An 18,772-nucleotide genomic window follows, 5' to 3' on the forward strand; every position below is an offset into this window, starting at 1 on the left:
GCCTTCTACAAGCTACAAATGGGTATTTCGCAATGTTTTGCTGGTCGGGTCGTGACGTCATTAAAAGTGGACCCCCCCTGTCGCGCGTTTGATGACGTAGGGAACGTGTGTTCGCCATAATGATAATAAACCCGTGAACACAAAGCTGCACTAAAGCACGTTTAAAGCTCCGGCTGCGGGGGAAACGGTGATTGGTACGTGGGTAGCCGGCCAGGAGCACGCAAGTCTGGACCGATATCGGCGGATACAAGTGTGGGAGAGTTTAATAAAACCTGCAGAAGAAGAGAGCGGAACAACGAGGTAAAGTTAGCATGCTAGCTAGCTAGCTCCGGTTCACCTGTGATGCTGCTAGCACCGCGATGCTAAGGTGGCAACAGCTTCTGTTTGCTCAATTATGATGTGTTTTTTTATATATCTGACACCATGAGCTGTGTGTGTCTGCACAGCTCATTTTGCATGACAGACTTTAGCATTGGAAAGTTTAAAAAATGAGCACTTTAAGAGCTGTGTGTGTGTGTGTGTGTGTGTGTGTGTGTGTGTGTGTTAGCTTCCTTGTTTAGCAAGCATGCTAGCTAGCCAAACATCGCAACAGGCAGAGGGAGTTTGCTGCTGCTGGGTTCAGTGGTCAACAGCTGTGTGTAACTGTAAGGAAACATGCTGCTGTTGGAGCTGAGATTGCATATTGTAATTCAGTTATAAATTATGCAAAATGTATTTAAATCTCATATGCAAAGTTGGAAAAGTATTGTTTGACAGTTGCAGTCCTTGGAGGGCAGCTGCACCTGCACACACTGCAGTTTAAAGTTAGTGGAGCGAATCTGATTTCCTGATTATAAGATGCATATATCATAAAGCTGCATTAATGCATCCCTGTATTTGGGTCTTGATGGTTGTTTTAAACCAAGAGAAACTGCAGCACACTTTGTTATAATCCACAGGAGCAGCAGAGAAGTCTGGACTGGATGTATTATTATTATTATTATTAATTAAATGAAAACATATTAAGTGCATGCCATCCTGACAGGCTGCTCCATGGCTTCGGCATCTGCCAGTGTGGACTCTAAGGCAGAGCTGACTGCTCTTCTGGAACAGTGGGAGAGGGAGCAGCAAGGCAGCACACAGGAGCTGGTCAGCATCCTCACGAAGTAAGTGGATGTGCTTCTTTGTTTGTTTAAAATAAGTTAGTTTCACAAGGTGTGTTTGACTTAAAAGTAGTCAGTAATCTCCTTTAAATCACTTCTTAAAACCTATTTTTACAAACTGGCTTTATTGTGATGTAGTCGCTTTACTTCATTATTTTAATATTGATATCATTATTTTATTTTTACTCAATTATTTTATTTATTTTATTGTATTTATTTTATGTTTCTTTGAATTCTTATTTTTTATTTATGTTATTTATTTAATTATTTTTATTTATTTTTTATTTATTTTAATTTTAATTCTTAGTCTATTTTCTTATTTTATTTTTATCATATCGATTGTTTTTTATTGTTTCATTTATTATACAGTTTTATCAGGCTTTAACTCTTACCTCAGTTTGTCTTGCTTTGTTGGGCCTCACTGTTGAGCTTTATGTTGTCTTATTGTCTTTGCTTTTGCTGCTTTGTCAGTCAAAGCAGTTTGTAAAATCTGTTTTAAAATATGCTATAGAAATAAAGTTGTTATTAATAATATTATTAAAGTTATTATAATGGTGGTAAATGTGCTGTAACTTTCAGAATCTCAGAGCTTGTTGAGAAAGAGACAGAGGAGTACCACAAAGCGGACCCCGACCCTTTTGATGACCGACACCCTGGTATGAAAACAAAACAAAACATCACATCATGTGAAGATTAATGGAGATTTGAATTTTGAATGTGTATGTTTTTGACATTTCTCTCTCGGCCACTAGGGAGAGCCGATCCGGAATGCGTGTTAGGACACCTGCTCAAGATCCTGTTCAAGAATGATGACTTTATGAACACGGTGAGGATGGATAGACTGATCTTTAGACTGTATTTATTCAAAATAAGGGGGATTTTTGAGTCAGAAGGTGATTTATTTTCTTTCTTCCTTTTGTAGTTGGTGAATAGTTATGTGATGACCAGCAGAGAGTTTTCCCTCAATGCAGCAGCGTGTCGCCTGCTTCAGAACATCATGCCTGGACTGGAGACAGCCGTGGTCTTTCAGGAAAAGGTGGGTCATTTCTGAGTTCATGACAAGATAACAGCATATAGTGTTTTATTTATTTCAGCCTTAAAGCTACCTTAGTTTTCTAGCTGCACATCCAACATGTTGTGTTAAGAGGTTAAATGTATTTTAGGTAATACATGTTTACACACCTTCTACTGGTGACAGTTTGTATTTGGAAACATCCCCAAAAAACAGAGGAAGCTGCATAAAAAGGGAATAGTTCTTATTTTCACTTGTACTCAGGCACTCTGGTTTCTTTGGTATTTAAGCAGTTGAAAATGGAATAGGCCCGAAGGTAAAGGCAAATCAGAGTAGGGTTACAAAGTAAAATTTTAAAAACAAATTATTACTGAATAAATGTTACTAAACAACAACCTCATCACATTTAGATAACTAGTGGTGACGACATAAGTTGCTGGCTCCAAAAACGACGTGTTTTGTTTGTGGAGTCACAGTCCAGCCTGCAAGTTGGTTACGCTTTGACTGCGGCTCTGTGAGGACATAGATAAACTTTCACCTGAATCTTTTACAAAATCTTTTAAAGGGTCATTTTGAAAAGTTAACAGATACTTTTTATTTAGAGCTACACTTAAATAAATTGTGATGGAAGCAATCAGAAATGGAGAAGATGTTGGGGCAAAATGCAGCACAAAATACAGAATATCTTCAGAGTATTGTTTCTTTATGTATTTCATTGTTGTCCTGTGTTCATTCTTTCAGGAGGGCATAGTTGAAAGGCTGTTTAAGTGGGCTCAGGAGGCCGAGCAGCCCCTCAGAATCTACGCCACGGGCTTGTTGGCCGGCGCTATGGAGAACCAGGACATCGCAGCCAACTACCGGGAGGAGAACTCTGTTTTGGTCAGTACTGGATTCTGCTCTCTCAAAAGTCACATTTTATTTTATCGAATAATGTGAAAGTACAAAGTGACAGACGAGGTATTACAAGTAGCAGTTTTCTCATCATCAGCAGGTGATGTGAAGGAGCCACTTTTCCGTCAACTTGGTTTTTTTATGCCTCACTCTGACAGGTGCCTTTGATGCTGCATCGGATGCGCGAGCTTCAGGACAAGGATGCAGAGAACAAAAGGGATATCAAACGACCGAGCCCCAGGAAGACGTTGAGCGAGCCGCTGCTGCCTTTGGACGAGGAGACCGTTGACGGAGGCTTTGAGGAGAAGCCCTTCACACCGGGGAGAAACGGAGCGGAGAGGGAGGGGGCGGGCCCGGAGGAGGACGGCGACATTCCCTTCACGACCATCGAGCCCGAAAACGAGCTTTCGTTCCGACTCAACTCCCCTCACAAGACCAGCAGCCGTGCCAACTCGGCTGTTAAAACCATGATGAAGCCCATATCCGCCCTGATGCACCAGGGCGTGTCGGACAGCAGCGGCTACCTAAAGAGGAAGGCAGAGAGGGAGAGCGGCAGGACCTTGAAACAGAAGCTAAATTTCTCTTTGCCCGACCCGGACAGGAACTTCAGTGAGCTTTCCAACAGCAGCTGGTCTGAGATGAGCCCCTGGGTGATCGGCAACAACTATCACCTTTACCCTCTGACCCCAGAGATCGAGCAGAGGCTCATCCTGCAGTATCTCACACCTCTGGGAGAATATCAGGAGGTTTGTCACTTTCCATCAGTCCACACAGTGTAAAGTAAAATGCAAAGCATGCAAATGTTTTCACCACTTTATGCAAGTTTTACATTTCCTTGTCTTGTCACAAACTCACCAGTAGATGTCAGTCTTCCTTCACCTCTTACCGCTCTGGCCCTTTTTTTTAGAGGGCCCCTGGTTGTGGACAGGGGATGTTAAGGGGGAGATAAAGAGTCAACAGTAGATGTGGTATACATCATATGAAAGCTGGGAACATGAAGATTATTTTGACATGAAGCTCAGCAGTTTGTGTCAAATTGTTCTAGTTGTAAATCTGATATTATTAATGAAATAAAATAATTTGTGAAAGTGTAAAAGGGCTAAGAACATTATGATGGAAGTATATGATGGCCATTATCACGCTCACTTATGTCTTATAAATTGTTAAAGTAATTTAGGGGTTGATGCTATTTATAACACACATGGTGCTATATGAAACAATTTTTTACCAATTAAAGTGACCAAAAAATCTTCCAAAATACCACATTAAGTAACCAAACCTTGAGTAACATCAAAGAAAATCCATGCTGAGATTTGGTATTAAAAACGTTTGAATTGCAATTCTCGGCGATTGGATGACAAGCGCTTTTATTCTGGAAACTGCTCAGCAACCCCCCCTTATTGTCACTAAACCAAGGAAAGCCAAACATCCTCTCAAGGTCACAGGTGTCTAGTTTGTGGTTGTAAAGTTTCATGAGGCTGTGGTTATCCTCGAGGTCACAGCAGGACATTTTGTACAGTGACGACAAGTTTAAAAAATAATTGTCTCACAAACATGGCTACTATGGGGACTAACATCATCACACATGAACACAATTCAGCTCTTTTGAACCACAAGAGTCTCAGCTTTCCAGTCAAACCCAATTGATGCAATTCCAAGACTACTTAGAGACCCCAGTACATATTATTTACATAAAAATAAAAAAAATCTGTTTTACATACAAGAAATATTTACATACTTTTTAGAATAGGTGAAAATAACAACTACACTGCATGTTGTTGCCAAACGTCATGGTATTTGCATAAAGTGTTCATGTCTGTAAAGAGGTGACTTGTGGGTTTCCATAGAACCGTTTTCATTCACATGTTTTGGTCAAGAGAAAATCTTCCTGTTTACATGATTGATGTTTTCTTGATGCCCATTCCTCCTCCTCCTCCTTCCTGCAGCTGCTGGCGGTGTTCATGCAGATGGGAGCTCGTGAGCTGCTCATGCACTATATGGATCTAAAGCAGACCAATGACGTGCAGCTCACCTTCGAGGCTCTGAAGGTAAACGACGTTCTCCCCTCGTTGACCCTCCATGGGGCCTAAAAACACGAGGTCAAGCTGTTCTGACTTTTCTGTCTTCTCGCAGTACCTGGCGTCTCTGCTGCTGCACAAGAAGTTTGCAGCAGAGTTCGTGGCTCACGGAGGAGTTCAGAAGTTACTGGAAATCCCCAGGCCGTCCATGGCTGCTACCGGAGTGTCTCTGTGCCTCTACTACCTCGCCTATAACCAGGACGCCATGGAAAGGGTACAGGAAGAGATTCATTTATTACAAATCTTACTGGAAATTGTTGGGCTTTTATCCAGGGAAACATTTATAGTAAAAGTTAACAATTCATAGACCTGAGCTTGCTTAACTCCCAAAAAATGAATTGCACTGCTATAGAAAAATATTCTCAGACCAAGCTGTTAAAGGATAACAGCTTATATTTATAAAAATATATGGAAGCCCATCTTTAATTATGTGAAGGATTTAGATTTAACAGATGATTAAGTGAATTACTTTTTTCTGTGGACAACGCAGTTTTCTGAGCCATCTTTCCGAGATAGTTGTTATTTTTTGCATTTATTGCAATTAATATACTCTGTTTTGAATAGATTGGTAATTAATATAACAGGAAGAGCATTCTTGTTTCTTTTTTTTTGAGTTAATGCAGCAACTGTATGTTTTTGTTTTTTTCATGGTCTTAAAAATAAATACAATAAAATCAGAAAATGTTGTGGAAAAAAGGAATGCGCTATACAAATAATGCAATTAAAATAACAATAATATAGTAATATATTATATTAATTCACAAAATCATCTTGACATAAATATAAAAATGATTTTTCCTGTGTTTTTATCAGTGTTGCATAGCTCTAGTAGCGGTGCACATCTGTATTCATAGGTGTGTCCTCTCCTCTTAGGTGTGCATGCTGCCTCACTCCATCCTGTCAGACGTGGTCGGTTACACGCTGTGGCTGCTGGAGTGCTCTCACGCATCGGGCTGCTGCCACGCCACCATGTTCTTCTCCATCTCCTTCTCCTTCCGCGCCGTCCTGGAGCTCTTCGACAGGCAGGACGGGCTCCGACGCCTCGTCAACCTGGTAGGACCGACCGGAACCGCTGCATGTGATCCGCACTGTAACCATGTCGACGCAAACCATCTGCATCATTCACAGAAAACCACGATATCTCCTTTAAGAACTGACAAACCAAGCAGTCACCTCAATATCACAACATATGACCGATGCTGATTGTGTGGGTTTACTTATATATATGATATGAACTGACTGTTTCCAGATCAGCACTCTGGAGATCCTGAACCCGGAGGACCAGGGAGCGCTGCTGAGTGATGATGAGATTTTTTCCAGCAGGCAGACGGCCAAGCACACCTGCATGGCCCTGCGCAGGTACTTTGAGGCCCACTTGGCCATCAAGGTGGAGCAAGTGAAGCAATCCCTGCAGCGCACAGAGGGGGGCGCCCCCATTCACTCCCAACCGTACTATAAGGTAAGACAAAGGAGAAGTGAGAAATGGACACTTTATTTTTCTCTGTTTTTGGAGTAGTTGTTTACTGCTGTTCAAACGTTGGGAGTCAACTGTTGTATTTTTGTTTTTCTTCTTTCTATCAAAAAAGACTATTTTAAGAGACATAAATAATATAATTCAGACACCAAATGGATTAATTACATTAAAAAAACAGTTTTCGCTGCGAAATAAGAAGAATTAAATGATAAATCTTTTCCTTACCTTCTGTTTTCCTGCCTTTTAATGGGCATTATTGTGCACTTGACATTGAAACAGGCTTATTCCTCATTAAATGTGCACACATTTTGACGCAGAGCTTCCAGTTTCTTTTACCAATGACTGGAGATTTATTCTTATTCAGCCGGATCCTTGTCTCTTTCTGCCCTTTTAATTGTCAGTCTGGTTGAACTATTGTACAGCGTTTTGTTCTCCATGTACAAAACAAATCCTTCATGCAGAATAAATCTATTCGGAAAGAGGACTTTCTACATCCTGAAACCATAAAAAAGACGATTAAAAATCTAGTCTCCCTCTCAGCGACCTGACTGTAACAAATCATCGATTCCCAAACTTGTGAATGGCAGCGTAAATGATTTGCACACGTCTGTATTCCTGCACTGCATCATTTTGTGTTGTCGTTCTCCAGGCGGTCAGCTACAGCCGCGAGCAGGTGGTGGAAATGATGGAGTTTCTGATAGAGTACGGTCCACTCAGACTCTACTGGGAACCAGCAGAGGTCTTTCACAAGCTGTCATGTGTGCAGCTCCTCCTGCAGCTCATTTCCATCGCCTGTGACTGGAGGACCTACTATGGCAGGTAAGGACCAGGAAGTAACTCTCATTCCTTCTTTTTTCTTTGTTACGTTTTGTACAAAAAGAGCAGGTTTCATGTGTTATGTGTGCAGTATAATGATTTGACAATAAAATGCTGAATGTTTCCCGCCCTGTAGGAGCGATACAGTGCGTTACGCTCTCGACATCCTCAGCATCCTCACAGTTGTTCCAAAGACCCAGCTGTTGTTGTCGGAGGCCGTCGCTGTGCTTGATGAGGGAGGATCCACTGTTTCCACTGTCGGTACGTGTTGTGATGCTACTTAAGTGTGTTATATTTTACATGAAACAGCAATTTATACCCTGAAAAGTCGCCAACACATTCAAGCAGCAGAGCATACAGTATTTTAGGTCATTGTAAATGTGTCCTTGGTCTGGCTTTTTGGATATTTAGTGTGTCATAAAATTGAACTATATTCACTCTCCACTGATTGTAATAACATGCAGTAGCTTTGTATTTTTTTATTTTTGTTCATTTCATAAACCCTGTGCCCAGCTCTGCTGAGAGATGGCGCAACTCCCAAGTTTTATTTTTGTGTTTCTTTTCCATCTAATTGTCATTTGTCGTCCCCCCCCTCAGGAATGAGTATCGTCCTGGCAGTCGCAGAGGGAGAGGTGTTTGTAAATGATGCCGACATTCAGAAGTCAGCTCTGCAGGTCGTCATCAACTGCGTCTGTGCTCCGGACAAACGCATGTCCAGCATTGGCAAGTTCATCGCAGGCACCCCCCGCCGCCGCCTGCCTCAGCAGACCAAAGCCAGCGAGAGTGTGCTCACTAAGATGTGGAATGTGGTGCAGTCCAACAACGGCATCAAGGTACAGTTAGTTTATTCCAGGCTCAGACGCCTTTATGATTGTTATGCCGCTGACATCCATAAACGGAGGCATTATGTTTTGAGTTGTCCGTCAGGTCACTTTGACCTCACAAAATATTTTTTCTAGTCATTCTCAGGCTGGTTCTTATAAGTGAAGCCAATGCTGAAGTGCCTTAAACCTGCATTCTCTCTAATGTCCATCAGGGGGCGACTCCTCTGGTTGTATAGAAGTCTATGAGAAAATGACTCTACTTCTCTCTTGATTTATTCCCTCAGTAAACATTGTAAACATGAGTTTATGGTCTCAATCTCTAGTTTCAAGTCTTCTTCAATACAGCATGATGTTCATTTAGTGAATGATGCTCCATTTAGAGTCAAATAGACCAGTGGTTCTCAAATGGGGGTATGTGTACCCCTGGGGGTACGTGAGATTTAAAAAAATATATATTTAAAATTAGCATCCATTCAAAAATCCTTTAAAAATAGTTATTTAATAAATATTCAAGTGTAAGTTCATAAACTGAATTCAATGCAACAATGCAATCTTCAGTGTTGCCAGTTTAATAAATCAGACACTGAAGGCAGAGCGCTGTGTATCACATCTTTTTTTCAACCAAAAATGCTTTGCGCTGGTTAGGGGGTACTTGGCTGAAAAAATATTTCACAGGGGGTACATCACTGAAAAAAGGTTGAGAACCACTGAAATAGACCATAAAGCTGGGTATGCTTTAGGGCGGGGCTACCTTCTGATTGACAGGTGGCTACCACGGTATTGTCGGTGTATTGTCTTACAACTTTAACCCTTTCGCAGTGTGTTTTCACCTCATAAAAGTCTTCTTGTCTTTTGTCGCCTAAAAATGTCTTATTCAATGTTGGCGTTTACTTGCTCCAACCTTTCATGTCTGGTTGCTAGAAAAACAAGATGGTGACAAACTCGAGGTTCAAAACCGTAGTCCACAAACCAACGGGTGACATCACGGCGGCCTCGTCCACTTCTTATCTAAAGTCTTTGATCATTCTGTAAGACTGCAGTGGCTGACATATTTTTGCATTGTGACTGATGCTGCTAAGAGCTGCAGTGGTAAATGGACTGGAGGTATAAAGCACCTTTTATCTTGTGAACAGTGCACACTTTTTAAATACACACACACACACACACACACACACACACACACACACACACACACACACACACATCCATATATGCAGGGCACAGACCTCCACAGCAGCAGATTGGGTTCAGTATCACACCGACATGCAGTTTAGACATTGCAGAAGGAAAGCTGTCCAGACAATATGACATGCTAATTCACAGGATGTCTTTATCTAGTATAATATTTATATGAATGTATATGTCAGGGAGTAAAATTGGGATTTTAGAAGACAGTTGTTGTGCAAAGAGGCTAAACCTAAACTAGTTGACGTAAAGATGAGACATGAGACAAACATTCCAAACATTCGAGCATTTGATTGAATGTTTTGTTGGTTCTGTTCAGTGGTTTTGCTGTTTTATCATCAAGGCCAAATCTTTGTATAAGAGTTGCCTAGACAGACAGGAACCTTTGTCAGGAATGTCATTGTGATTTGTGTGCTGCCTCAACAAAGAATTGTGTGACATTAGTTTCTTCTATGTTCTTTTAAAGAAAGGCTCTGTGTTCCCTACTTTTTTTTTTTTTTTTTTTTTTAAATAAGAAAGCAAAGCCCTGAAGCATCTCTCCTTAGCATTCAGAGGATTTGTCCTGCTTTCATCATGGCTGCGACTTACCCTTTGTTTTGTCAACTATTGTTTCTTAACTTCCTGTTTCTGTCCTGTAGGTGCTGCTGTCCCTGCTGACCGTGAAGATGCCCATCACCGACGCAGATCAGATCCGAGCTCTGGCCTGTAAGGCTCTGGTGGGCCTCTCCCGCTCCACCTCCGTCAGACAGATCATCAGCAAGCTGCCTTTGTTCAGCAGCGGACACATCCAGCAGCTCATGAAGGAGCCCGTGCTCCAGGACAAACGCAGCGAGCACGTCAAGTTCTGCAAGTTCGCCGCCGAGCTGATCGAGAGGATCTCCGGGAAGCCTCTGATGATCGGTACGGACGTGTCTCTGGCGTGGCTGCAGAGGGCCAGCGTGGTCGCCAAGTCCAGGATCTCCTTCCCGGAGAAGGAGCTACTGCTGCTCATTAGGAACCACCTTATGGCCAAAGGCCTCCACGACACAGCCACCACCCTCACAAAGGAGGCGGATCTCCCGATGGCGTGTGTGTCTCTCTCGACACATTCAGCTTCTGCTTTCCCTCCCGTCGCTCCTCCCCTGCCCGCCTCCCCTGCTGCCACTCTGCCCCGAACCCCACGGCTGGCCAACGGCGTCGTGTCAAGACTCATAAACCATCCCTCTCTTTTGTCCACCCCGGGATCCAGCAATCTACAAACGCGTCCCTCCACGTCACAATCCACCGTGTCTTCCTCCGCTGCTTTCCCCTCCACGTCCGTCGCGCCCTGCACCAACGGCTCCCCGCTCATCGGGCGAATCGTTTTCTCGCGCGAACGCCAGGCGGGTTGCACTACGGTGAGCTGCAAGAAGCCCCGGGTGCTGAGACAGAAGTCTGACCACGGCGCCTTCAGCCAGAGTCCGGCCATGAAGAAGCAGTTTGACCGGCACCTGCCGTCGCCCCCCGCGTTAGACAGCATCATCACGGAGTACCTGAGGGAACAGCACGCTCGGTGTAAAAACCCCGTGGCGACGTGCCCGCCGTTCTCCCTCTTCACCCCCCATCAGTGCCCCGAACCCAAACAGAGACGCCAAGCACCCATCAACTTCACATCCCGTCACAATCGGAGGGTTATTTATCCTAAATACGGAGGAGTGGACGGAGGCTGCTTCGACAGACATCTCATCTTCAGCAGGTAGGTCGCTTTGTTTGCTTCCTTGAGCACAATGTGTTTTTTTGTTTGTTTTTTTGACCATCCTCAAAAAACGTTTCCCCCTTTTTTTATTTTTCCGTTTCCCAGGTTCCGGCCCATCTCCGTGTTCAGGGAGGCGGACGAGGACGAGAGCGGATTCATGTGTTGTGCCTTCTCAGCTCGCGAGCGGTTCCTGATGCTCGGGACGTGCACGGGGCAGCTCAAACTCTACAACGTGTTTACAGGCCAGGAGGAGGCCAGCTACAGCTGTCACAGCTCAGCCATCACCCACCTGGAGCCCTCACGGGTCCGTAGAGAAACTGCTTTGTGCTTTGTCTTGCTGTCATTGCTGTGCATATTCCTATTTATATTTCTATGTGTAAGATATTCAAAAAAGGTGTTGTGTAAAAATGTTCCTTTACTTGGATGTCTGAGTTTAAGATACACACTGAGGATGGCATCTTACATCCAGCAGTTCAACTTTTTAAATTAACAATATTTGCATATTCTTAGATTCTTAGGTACTCCAAAAAGGAGTAGATGTGATGAAACCATATTACACATTATTAGTCTAAGCAGAGTTTGTTTACAAAACATGTATGGAGGAGATGTATAACCATCTTATTTTGCGTTTCTTAGGACGGCTCTCTGCTCTTAACATCAGCCTCTTGGAGTTACCCGCTGTCTGCTCTGTGGGGCATGAAATCAGTCTTCATTATGAAGTAAGTGATGTTGATACAAGAGGCTAAAGCCAGATGTTTTTTTCCAGCTGCATGCATAATCTTAGATATTGAAACATTTGCAGTGCAAAATTGCAAGAAAGCATGTCAACATGAATGTTGTTTGACCATAGACGATGGATTAACCGACTTAATTAAAGGGATAGTTCGGATGTTTTGAAGTGGGGTTGTATGAGGTACTTGTACAGTAGACGACGGTCAACGCGTCCCCAGTGTGTAGAAACATACAGGAGTTACTGCAAAGAAGCAAAGCAATGTACTGCTGTGGACAGGGAGGTCAGCAAAACGTATTTTAGCCACCTTTTTAAAAAAGGCCCATACCAAAAAAATAAATATCAGGTTGTATATGCTATTTATCAAGTGTATGCTGTATTTAGAATATTTTTGCCTGTTTACTTTGCGACGAGAAAGCCGTTTCTGATAAGGAACTCAAGCTGTCGTATCCATCTGCTCTTGCCAAAGTCACAAGACTCCATTGGAAAAACAAAAAACAAAACAGTAATTTTACCTCCCAGAACATTGCGGAGTTACTGGTCTACCATTGTCTTGATCGGTCATTTTGTTTGATGAGTCAAAATGAACCAACGTCACACAATAACACAAACAAACTAACCGTCAAATATGGCATTAGACCAGCAACTTACGTGTTCTACAAGGTAAAATCACTGTTTTTTTTACAATGGAGTCTGGTGGCTTTGGTTAGAGCATCTTTAACGGCTTCAGTTCCCCGTTGGAAACTTTGAAAAGCTGTGTCAAGACAAATTTACCCGAAAAAAATAGCCTAGAGTTAAGACTGACATTAATTATTTTATGTGCCTAAGATAGATTTTGTTGACGCCCCTCATTTAGCCCCACCTCAAAACCCCCTTTAAGCCTGTCTGTGCTCCTGCCTCCATGTATGTGGTCCTCTCCACCCAATGCTACAGCAGCTTTATGTTGTCAAAAGAAGGGGAGCTGCAGAAAAAGAGATGACATGCTGTTTAATTATGCACGCTAATAGCCCGAGGGCTGCAGTCTTCAGTTCATGGAACACAAGCACTTGGCATCATTCATCCTTGCAGTTTAACCAAGGCATTTCTGGCATTTCTAACTACTCAGCTTTTTATTACTCACACTGGCGCCATGTTTTTTGATGAAATGGTGAAATGTGGCTCCTCAGGCATTCTTTTCTGGGCGACCATTACGTGGAGTTCAGTAAGCTCTCGCAAGATCGTGTCATTGGGACGAAGGAACACATAGCGCGGGTATGTATGTCAGCATTTATTACATGATATGAGAAGATAAATAGAGACAAAACATTACCCATCAGTGGGGGAAGGCTTACGTTCAGCTGTTCTCTTTGCCAGATTTATGACATCCAGACGGGTCAGGTGACTCTGACCTTAAACAACCCAGACCTGGCCAACAACTACAAGAGGAACTGCGCCACCTTCAACCCGACAGACGACCTGGTGCTGAATGACGGCGTGCTGTGGGACGTTCGTACGGCTCAGGCCATCCACAAGTTTGACAAGTTCAACATGAACATCAGCGGCGTGTTCCATCCCAACGGCCTGGAGGTCATCGTCAACACGGAGATTGTATCCTTGAGACTTAAATAGATGGATCGATGAGAGCACAGTACAGTAGACTAACTATGTGATCCAATACCCATACTACCAAACTATTTAGTATGCTAGAGAAAAAGAGCAAGTATGTCCCAATACATATTATGTCAAATGCAGTATGCCACAAATACCATGATGTCCTACTCAATTTTTACGCATGAAAGCCAGCATGCTTTTCCTGCTAATCTGACCCACAATCCTCTGCCAAACGAATATATGAGCAATAGATCTAAAGGTCAATATGCAGTGTTATGATGAAGTAGTATGAACCAATCGAATGCATAATGCATTAAATAATATATGTACTTTGTAAGGGCAGCTGCAGTAAGTACTAAAGGCAAAAAGAAAAGGTATGCAGTATTTGGAACAAAGCTTGGAGCTTAGTTTATTCTAGCGTTATGCAGAGCCGTGGTTGTGGAACTTGGTCCTGCATCTCTGAAATTTCTGAAATTTAGCACTTTTCTATCGAGACTGTCACGAATACTTGACAGATAAAAGCGCTGCTGACGTGTCTAGGTGTTATACAAAGAAAGCCAATTTGTTTTAAGACACTTTAGAAACAGGAGGTCTTAAAAAAAAAAATCTTCAATTGAGTAAATATTTTGCAGCCAAATCCAATTATTATACAGGACGCTCTACCTTTTTTATTTTGTTCGAGTCAGTAGGAGTTATACTTGGCGAACTACAAATATCTGTATAAAAAGTCATGACAATCCATTCAGAAGTTGTTGCGATATTTCAGTCTGAATCTTCGAGCCGCTTAGATGTTGCTATCATGGCTAAAAATGTAATTTATGGGCTTTTTCAGAAAGTGCGAGGCAGTAAAATGAGTTCATACATATTCATAGAATAGGTGGATAAAAAATGTGTATTAAAAACAAAAAATACTAAAAATTGACTTCACAATATGCTGAAAAAAATCTGCATTTAAGAGACCTACATACAGTCTTTGTAACTAATTGCTTAAATTAAAAATAGTCACAATATTGCAGTTCAAGACGGCTTGTTTGGATTGGATGAAAACAATATCAAATCAGTGTTTATATTCGAAGTCTTCAATGATGGGATGAGCTTTAATTTCACTGCTTAACATTAAATATTTATTGCACTGAATATTGATCATTGCCCAGAGGATGGTTTTAATTGCTATCCAATTAGATCTGAAGCAGATTGAGTTGATACAAATGGAAAAACGTTTTCATGGTCCTTAGTTGGAGGTTCAGTGGGACCTGAGGACCTTCCACCTCCTCCACACGGTCCCGGCTCTGGATCAGTGCCGAATAGTCTTCAACAACAACGGCACCGTCATCTATGGAGGTAAATACAGAAGCAGCTGCTGCATGATGGGTAATTCACAGCGTTTTGGCATCCAGCCTGCAACTCGCTCCACAGTCGGCTGAAAGTGTGTGAAAGGTGTGTTTGAGGTAAAGGCGGGTAATTATGAAGCAAAGTGAGCATGTGTGTATTTGTAGAGAGGTGTGAACGGAGCCTGTAGAGGTGTGTGTGTGTGTGTGTGTGTGTGTGTGTGTGTGTGTGTGTGTGTGTGTGTGTGTGTGTGTGTGTGTGTGTGTGTGTGTGTGTGTGTGTGTGTGTGTGTGTGTGTGTGTGTGTGTGTGTGTGTGTGTGTGTGTGTGTGTGTGTGTGTGTGTGTGTGTGACCACCGTCACTCAGAGCCATATGGGCAGAAGGCTCAGCGTTGGATTTGCAACAGAGAGAACCAGCTGGTTTCAGCCCACCTCAGAAGAAGAGTCTCAATAGGACGGCCGCGGAGCCCGAACCTCTGTGTGTTTTTTTTTTTTTTTTTTTTTTTTTTTTTTTTTTTTTTTTTTATTCACTCTCTCACTCTCATACTGTGGCTCTTTTGGCTTTTGCAGCAATGTTGCAGGCCGACGATGAAGACGACATGATGGAGATGCAGATGAAAAGTCCGTTTGGTTCATCGTTCAGGACCTTCAATGCCACGGACTACAAACCAATCGGTAAGGCGTCGTGCCCTCTCCTCCCTTTATTTTAGTTAAATAGAAAAGATTAAACTAGGTAGTTTATTCTTCAAATATTTTATGATGATTAAAGTTTTTTTTTTTACTTTTTTATATATATATATATATATATATATTTTTTGATAAATATGTGTTTATATTTTTAAATATATATATATACTTATTTTTTTATATATACTTTTTTTATTATAAATATATTATATATATATATATATATAAAAAAATATATATTTATTTTTTTATACATATATATTTTATATATATATTTTTTTATATATATTTTTTTTATATACTTTTTTATTTTTTTATATATTTTATATTTTATATATTTATATATATATTCACATTCACACTGCAGTGGTTGGTAATCATGTTTGATTACTATAATATTTTGTACATGTATTGTAATATTTTCAGAATATTGACTTCTTACACATTTTCTCTCTTCTCAGCCACTATCGATGTCAAGAGGAATATATTTGACCTTTGCACTGATACCAAAGACTGCTACCTTGCTGTGATTGAGGTAAATGCTCATCATAATGTGAAGATAGCAGTTACCTTTTGGCTTAAGTTTGTGATAATTTATGTCTTTTTAAATGAATGAATGAATGAATAATTATTTATCCTCTTGCCTGTCCCGTAGAACCAAGACTCTGTGAACACTGACACAGTGTGCAGACTGTACGAAGTCGGCCGGCAGAGACTTGCAGAGGAAGAGGAGGAGGATGAAGAGGATCAGGTTCCAGCTTTGTTCTTTTTCATTTTTGGGTATCACCGTGACTCTGTGGTTGCTGTGATTTGTGATTCACCATTTTGTCTTTGTCATCAGGAGGACGACGATCAGGATGATGACGACGACGACGACGATTCAGACGACGACGTCGACACGGATCCCCTCATCGCCGAGCTCGAGAACGAGAACGGCGGCGATGATGATGACGAAGAGGATGATGGGAACGATGAATTCTCTCCGTCAGATGAAGAGGTGTCGCGGTTACTCGAAGACGGTATCGACGTCGGGGACGACGACGATGAGGATGACAACGACGACGACGACTCCGATAATGACGACGTTGATCTGGATGGCGACAACGGTGAGTAGAGCTCCAAGTGAGCTAATTCTTATTCTCCGTACCCATGCATTGTGGGATTTGTAGTTTTACTTCCGTTTTTAAAGTGGAAGTGTCTCCGGCTCATCCTTTACTTGCCAAAAAGAAATGAAACTGATCATTTTTCAGGGAAAAAAAGTTACTGTTTAAAGTCCGAATAAGTGATCAGTTAATCTAAATAACACTCATTTGGAAATTTATGGCACCATTTTTGGATTTGGTTGCCGTGTGAGACTGTCCATTGTTGCAGAGAGAGAGAGAATATGTCGACATTTTTTAGTAGTAACTCTCACTGCCAGAAACAGTAGACACACTTCCACACTGCTTGTTTAACCGTGGAGTATTCAAAAATGATAAGTCAAATAAAGAACCACCAATTTGGCGATTAGCTAACCAGCTTGCTATCTTATTTATTAAATGTAAGTTATTCTGAAAGGGTTTAAGTTGTAAGACATAAACACAGACCTGACAACACCGTGGTAGAGACCTGTCAATCACTGTGTAGCCCTCCCCTAAAGCATACGCTGCTTTATGGTCTATGGAAGTAATTTTCTCATTGACTTCTATACAATCAGAGGAGTCGCCCCCTGATGGACAGTAGAGAGAATGCAGCTTCGAGGCTACACTTTTCAGAACTTGCGGTTGTTCTTGCACACAAAGTGCCGGAAAAGGGGTCAAAATTTGTGTCTCACCAGGTTGTCGTGTCTCCATAGACATGGAGCTCCATGGAGCTTAATAAATAAATGAATACCTATGACTATTAAAGACACATTTGTACTGGGAATGAATGCAGATTTTAACCTGTACAGTGGGAAAGGGGATTAAGTGATGCAATGAGGCTGATGTTTGGTCCAGTTTCTGTGTTTTCATGCTTGTCTGGTCAGCGTGAGGAAATTCTTTCTTTCCCAATGGAATGTAAAAAAACTGCTGCCGTGGTTTATTCCAGAGAATGACAGGAGAAACTGCACTTTGGGAAAAAATAAATATGGATATAGTGCTCCTATAAATTTCCCTTTTTTCCCCCTAGTCTTTGTACCCCCAAATTTTTAAATCAGTTTTTGTCTGTCGCACAAACAGACAGCTCCGACAACTCCGACCTCGAGGATGACATCATCTTATCCCTAAACGAGTGAGGAGCCACCGGCGTCTGGGACCGAAGGAAGGAACCGGACAGCATGTCGAGACCTCCGCCTCGCAGACGTTTGAGCTGCCGAACGGGAGGCAAGAAAAGAGGATGGTATCAGCCGATGAGGAGGGAGATAACTCGGAGCGCTGCCAGTTTGAAACAGTAGGTGTCTGCACTCTGAGTGACAACACCGAGGAAGAACCATCTCATCGAGATTTGCACACAGATTGACTAACTGGTGGGCCGAAAATGATTGTAAACGATATAGTTTTATAAACAACAACAAAAAAAAAAAAAAAAAGTGGGGGTTGATGATGAGAGAAATCTGTGCGGTGAAGAAAAGTTTTATATTTTATCACATTTACGGCTTTTTTTTTTTTTTTTTTAAGCGAGCCTCTTCATTTGGTATCGATTCACTCACTTTGAAAGCCTCTGTTTGGTCACAGATTAGTGTTTGCTGGGGGAAAGGCTCACTCCTCAGCGCTGCAGGTCTGCGTTTGTGTGGCAACGGAATACGAAGCTCTCTAAAGCTCGTGTTTTTGTGCCAGACCGACTGGAATAATCACCAAGAAGTCATAAAGCATTTGAATCAGGCAGCTAATGTAATGCACAAACACATCGACGATGGCCTCAAAGCGCGCCTTCAGGTTTTTACCTATAAAACTGATGACCAAAAAACACCCCACACACACACACACACAACACACACACACACACACACACACACACACACACACACACACACACACACACACACACACACACACACACACACAGCAGTGCCATTCGTGAACGTCGCCTTCTGATTTGAAACCGTACCTAGTGTGGACACTGTAACAAAAACTATTGACACACCTGCTCACTGTCGGTTATGTTATTTTACGAGGCTTTATTGAGCCAATGCAAAGATTCGGCCTTAGTTGATGATTCCTAAAAAGGTTACAGGGCTCAGTGCTGTTGATGAAGGCATTAGTCCAATCATACGGTGAAAATGTGACTTTATCTTATGTTAGAAAACTGAGGATGAAATCGAACTTGCAGAACTTTGAAAGAG

At 42.0% G+C, this 18,772-nt stretch overlaps 1 protein-coding gene across 1 annotated transcript; it reads left to right on the forward strand.

Moving 5' to 3' along the window:
• The first annotated feature begins 92 nt into the window (after positions 1-92).
• On the forward strand, positions 93-18,413 carry LOC129100196 (DDB1- and CUL4-associated factor 1-like). The gene is made up of 25 exons (XM_054609768.1): positions 93-300; positions 1,025-1,145; positions 1,722-1,798; positions 1,895-1,968; positions 2,065-2,178; positions 2,896-3,033; positions 3,204-3,791; positions 4,992-5,093; positions 5,179-5,337; positions 5,997-6,176; positions 6,373-6,582; positions 7,247-7,416; positions 7,550-7,674; positions 8,011-8,246; positions 10,061-11,136; positions 11,242-11,440; positions 11,773-11,855; positions 13,033-13,117; positions 13,220-13,453; positions 14,704-14,797; positions 15,355-15,459; positions 15,933-16,006; positions 16,127-16,222; positions 16,313-16,577; positions 17,670-18,413. The coding sequence occupies exons 2-25, from the start codon at positions 1,033-1,035 to the stop codon at positions 17,723-17,725; spliced, it is 4,653 nt and encodes a 1,550-aa protein (XP_054465743.1). The 5' UTR covers positions 93-300; positions 1,025-1,032; the 3' UTR covers positions 17,726-18,413.
• The last annotated feature ends 359 nt before the right edge of the window (positions 18,414-18,772 follow it).

Source organism: Anoplopoma fimbria, chromosome 12, assembly GCF_027596085.1.
Source record: "Anoplopoma fimbria isolate UVic2021 breed Golden Eagle Sablefish chromosome 12, Afim_UVic_2022, whole genome shotgun sequence".
Lineage (NCBI taxonomy): Eukaryota > Metazoa > Chordata > Actinopteri > Perciformes > Anoplopomatidae > Anoplopoma > Anoplopoma fimbria.

Coding starts and splice junctions, on each gene's coding strand:
- LOC129100196 (XM_054609768.1), top strand. CDS start 1,033: ATGGCTTCGGCATCTGCCAGTGTGGACTCTAAGGCAGAGCTGACTGCT. Junction 7,417..7,549: donor TGGAGGACCTACTATGGCAG/GTAAGGACCAGG, acceptor CCCGCCCTGTAG/GAGCGATACAGTGCGTTACG. Junction 7,675..8,010: donor ATCCACTGTTTCCACTGTCG/GTACGTGTTGTG, acceptor CCCCCCCCTCAG/GAATGAGTATCGTCCTGGCA.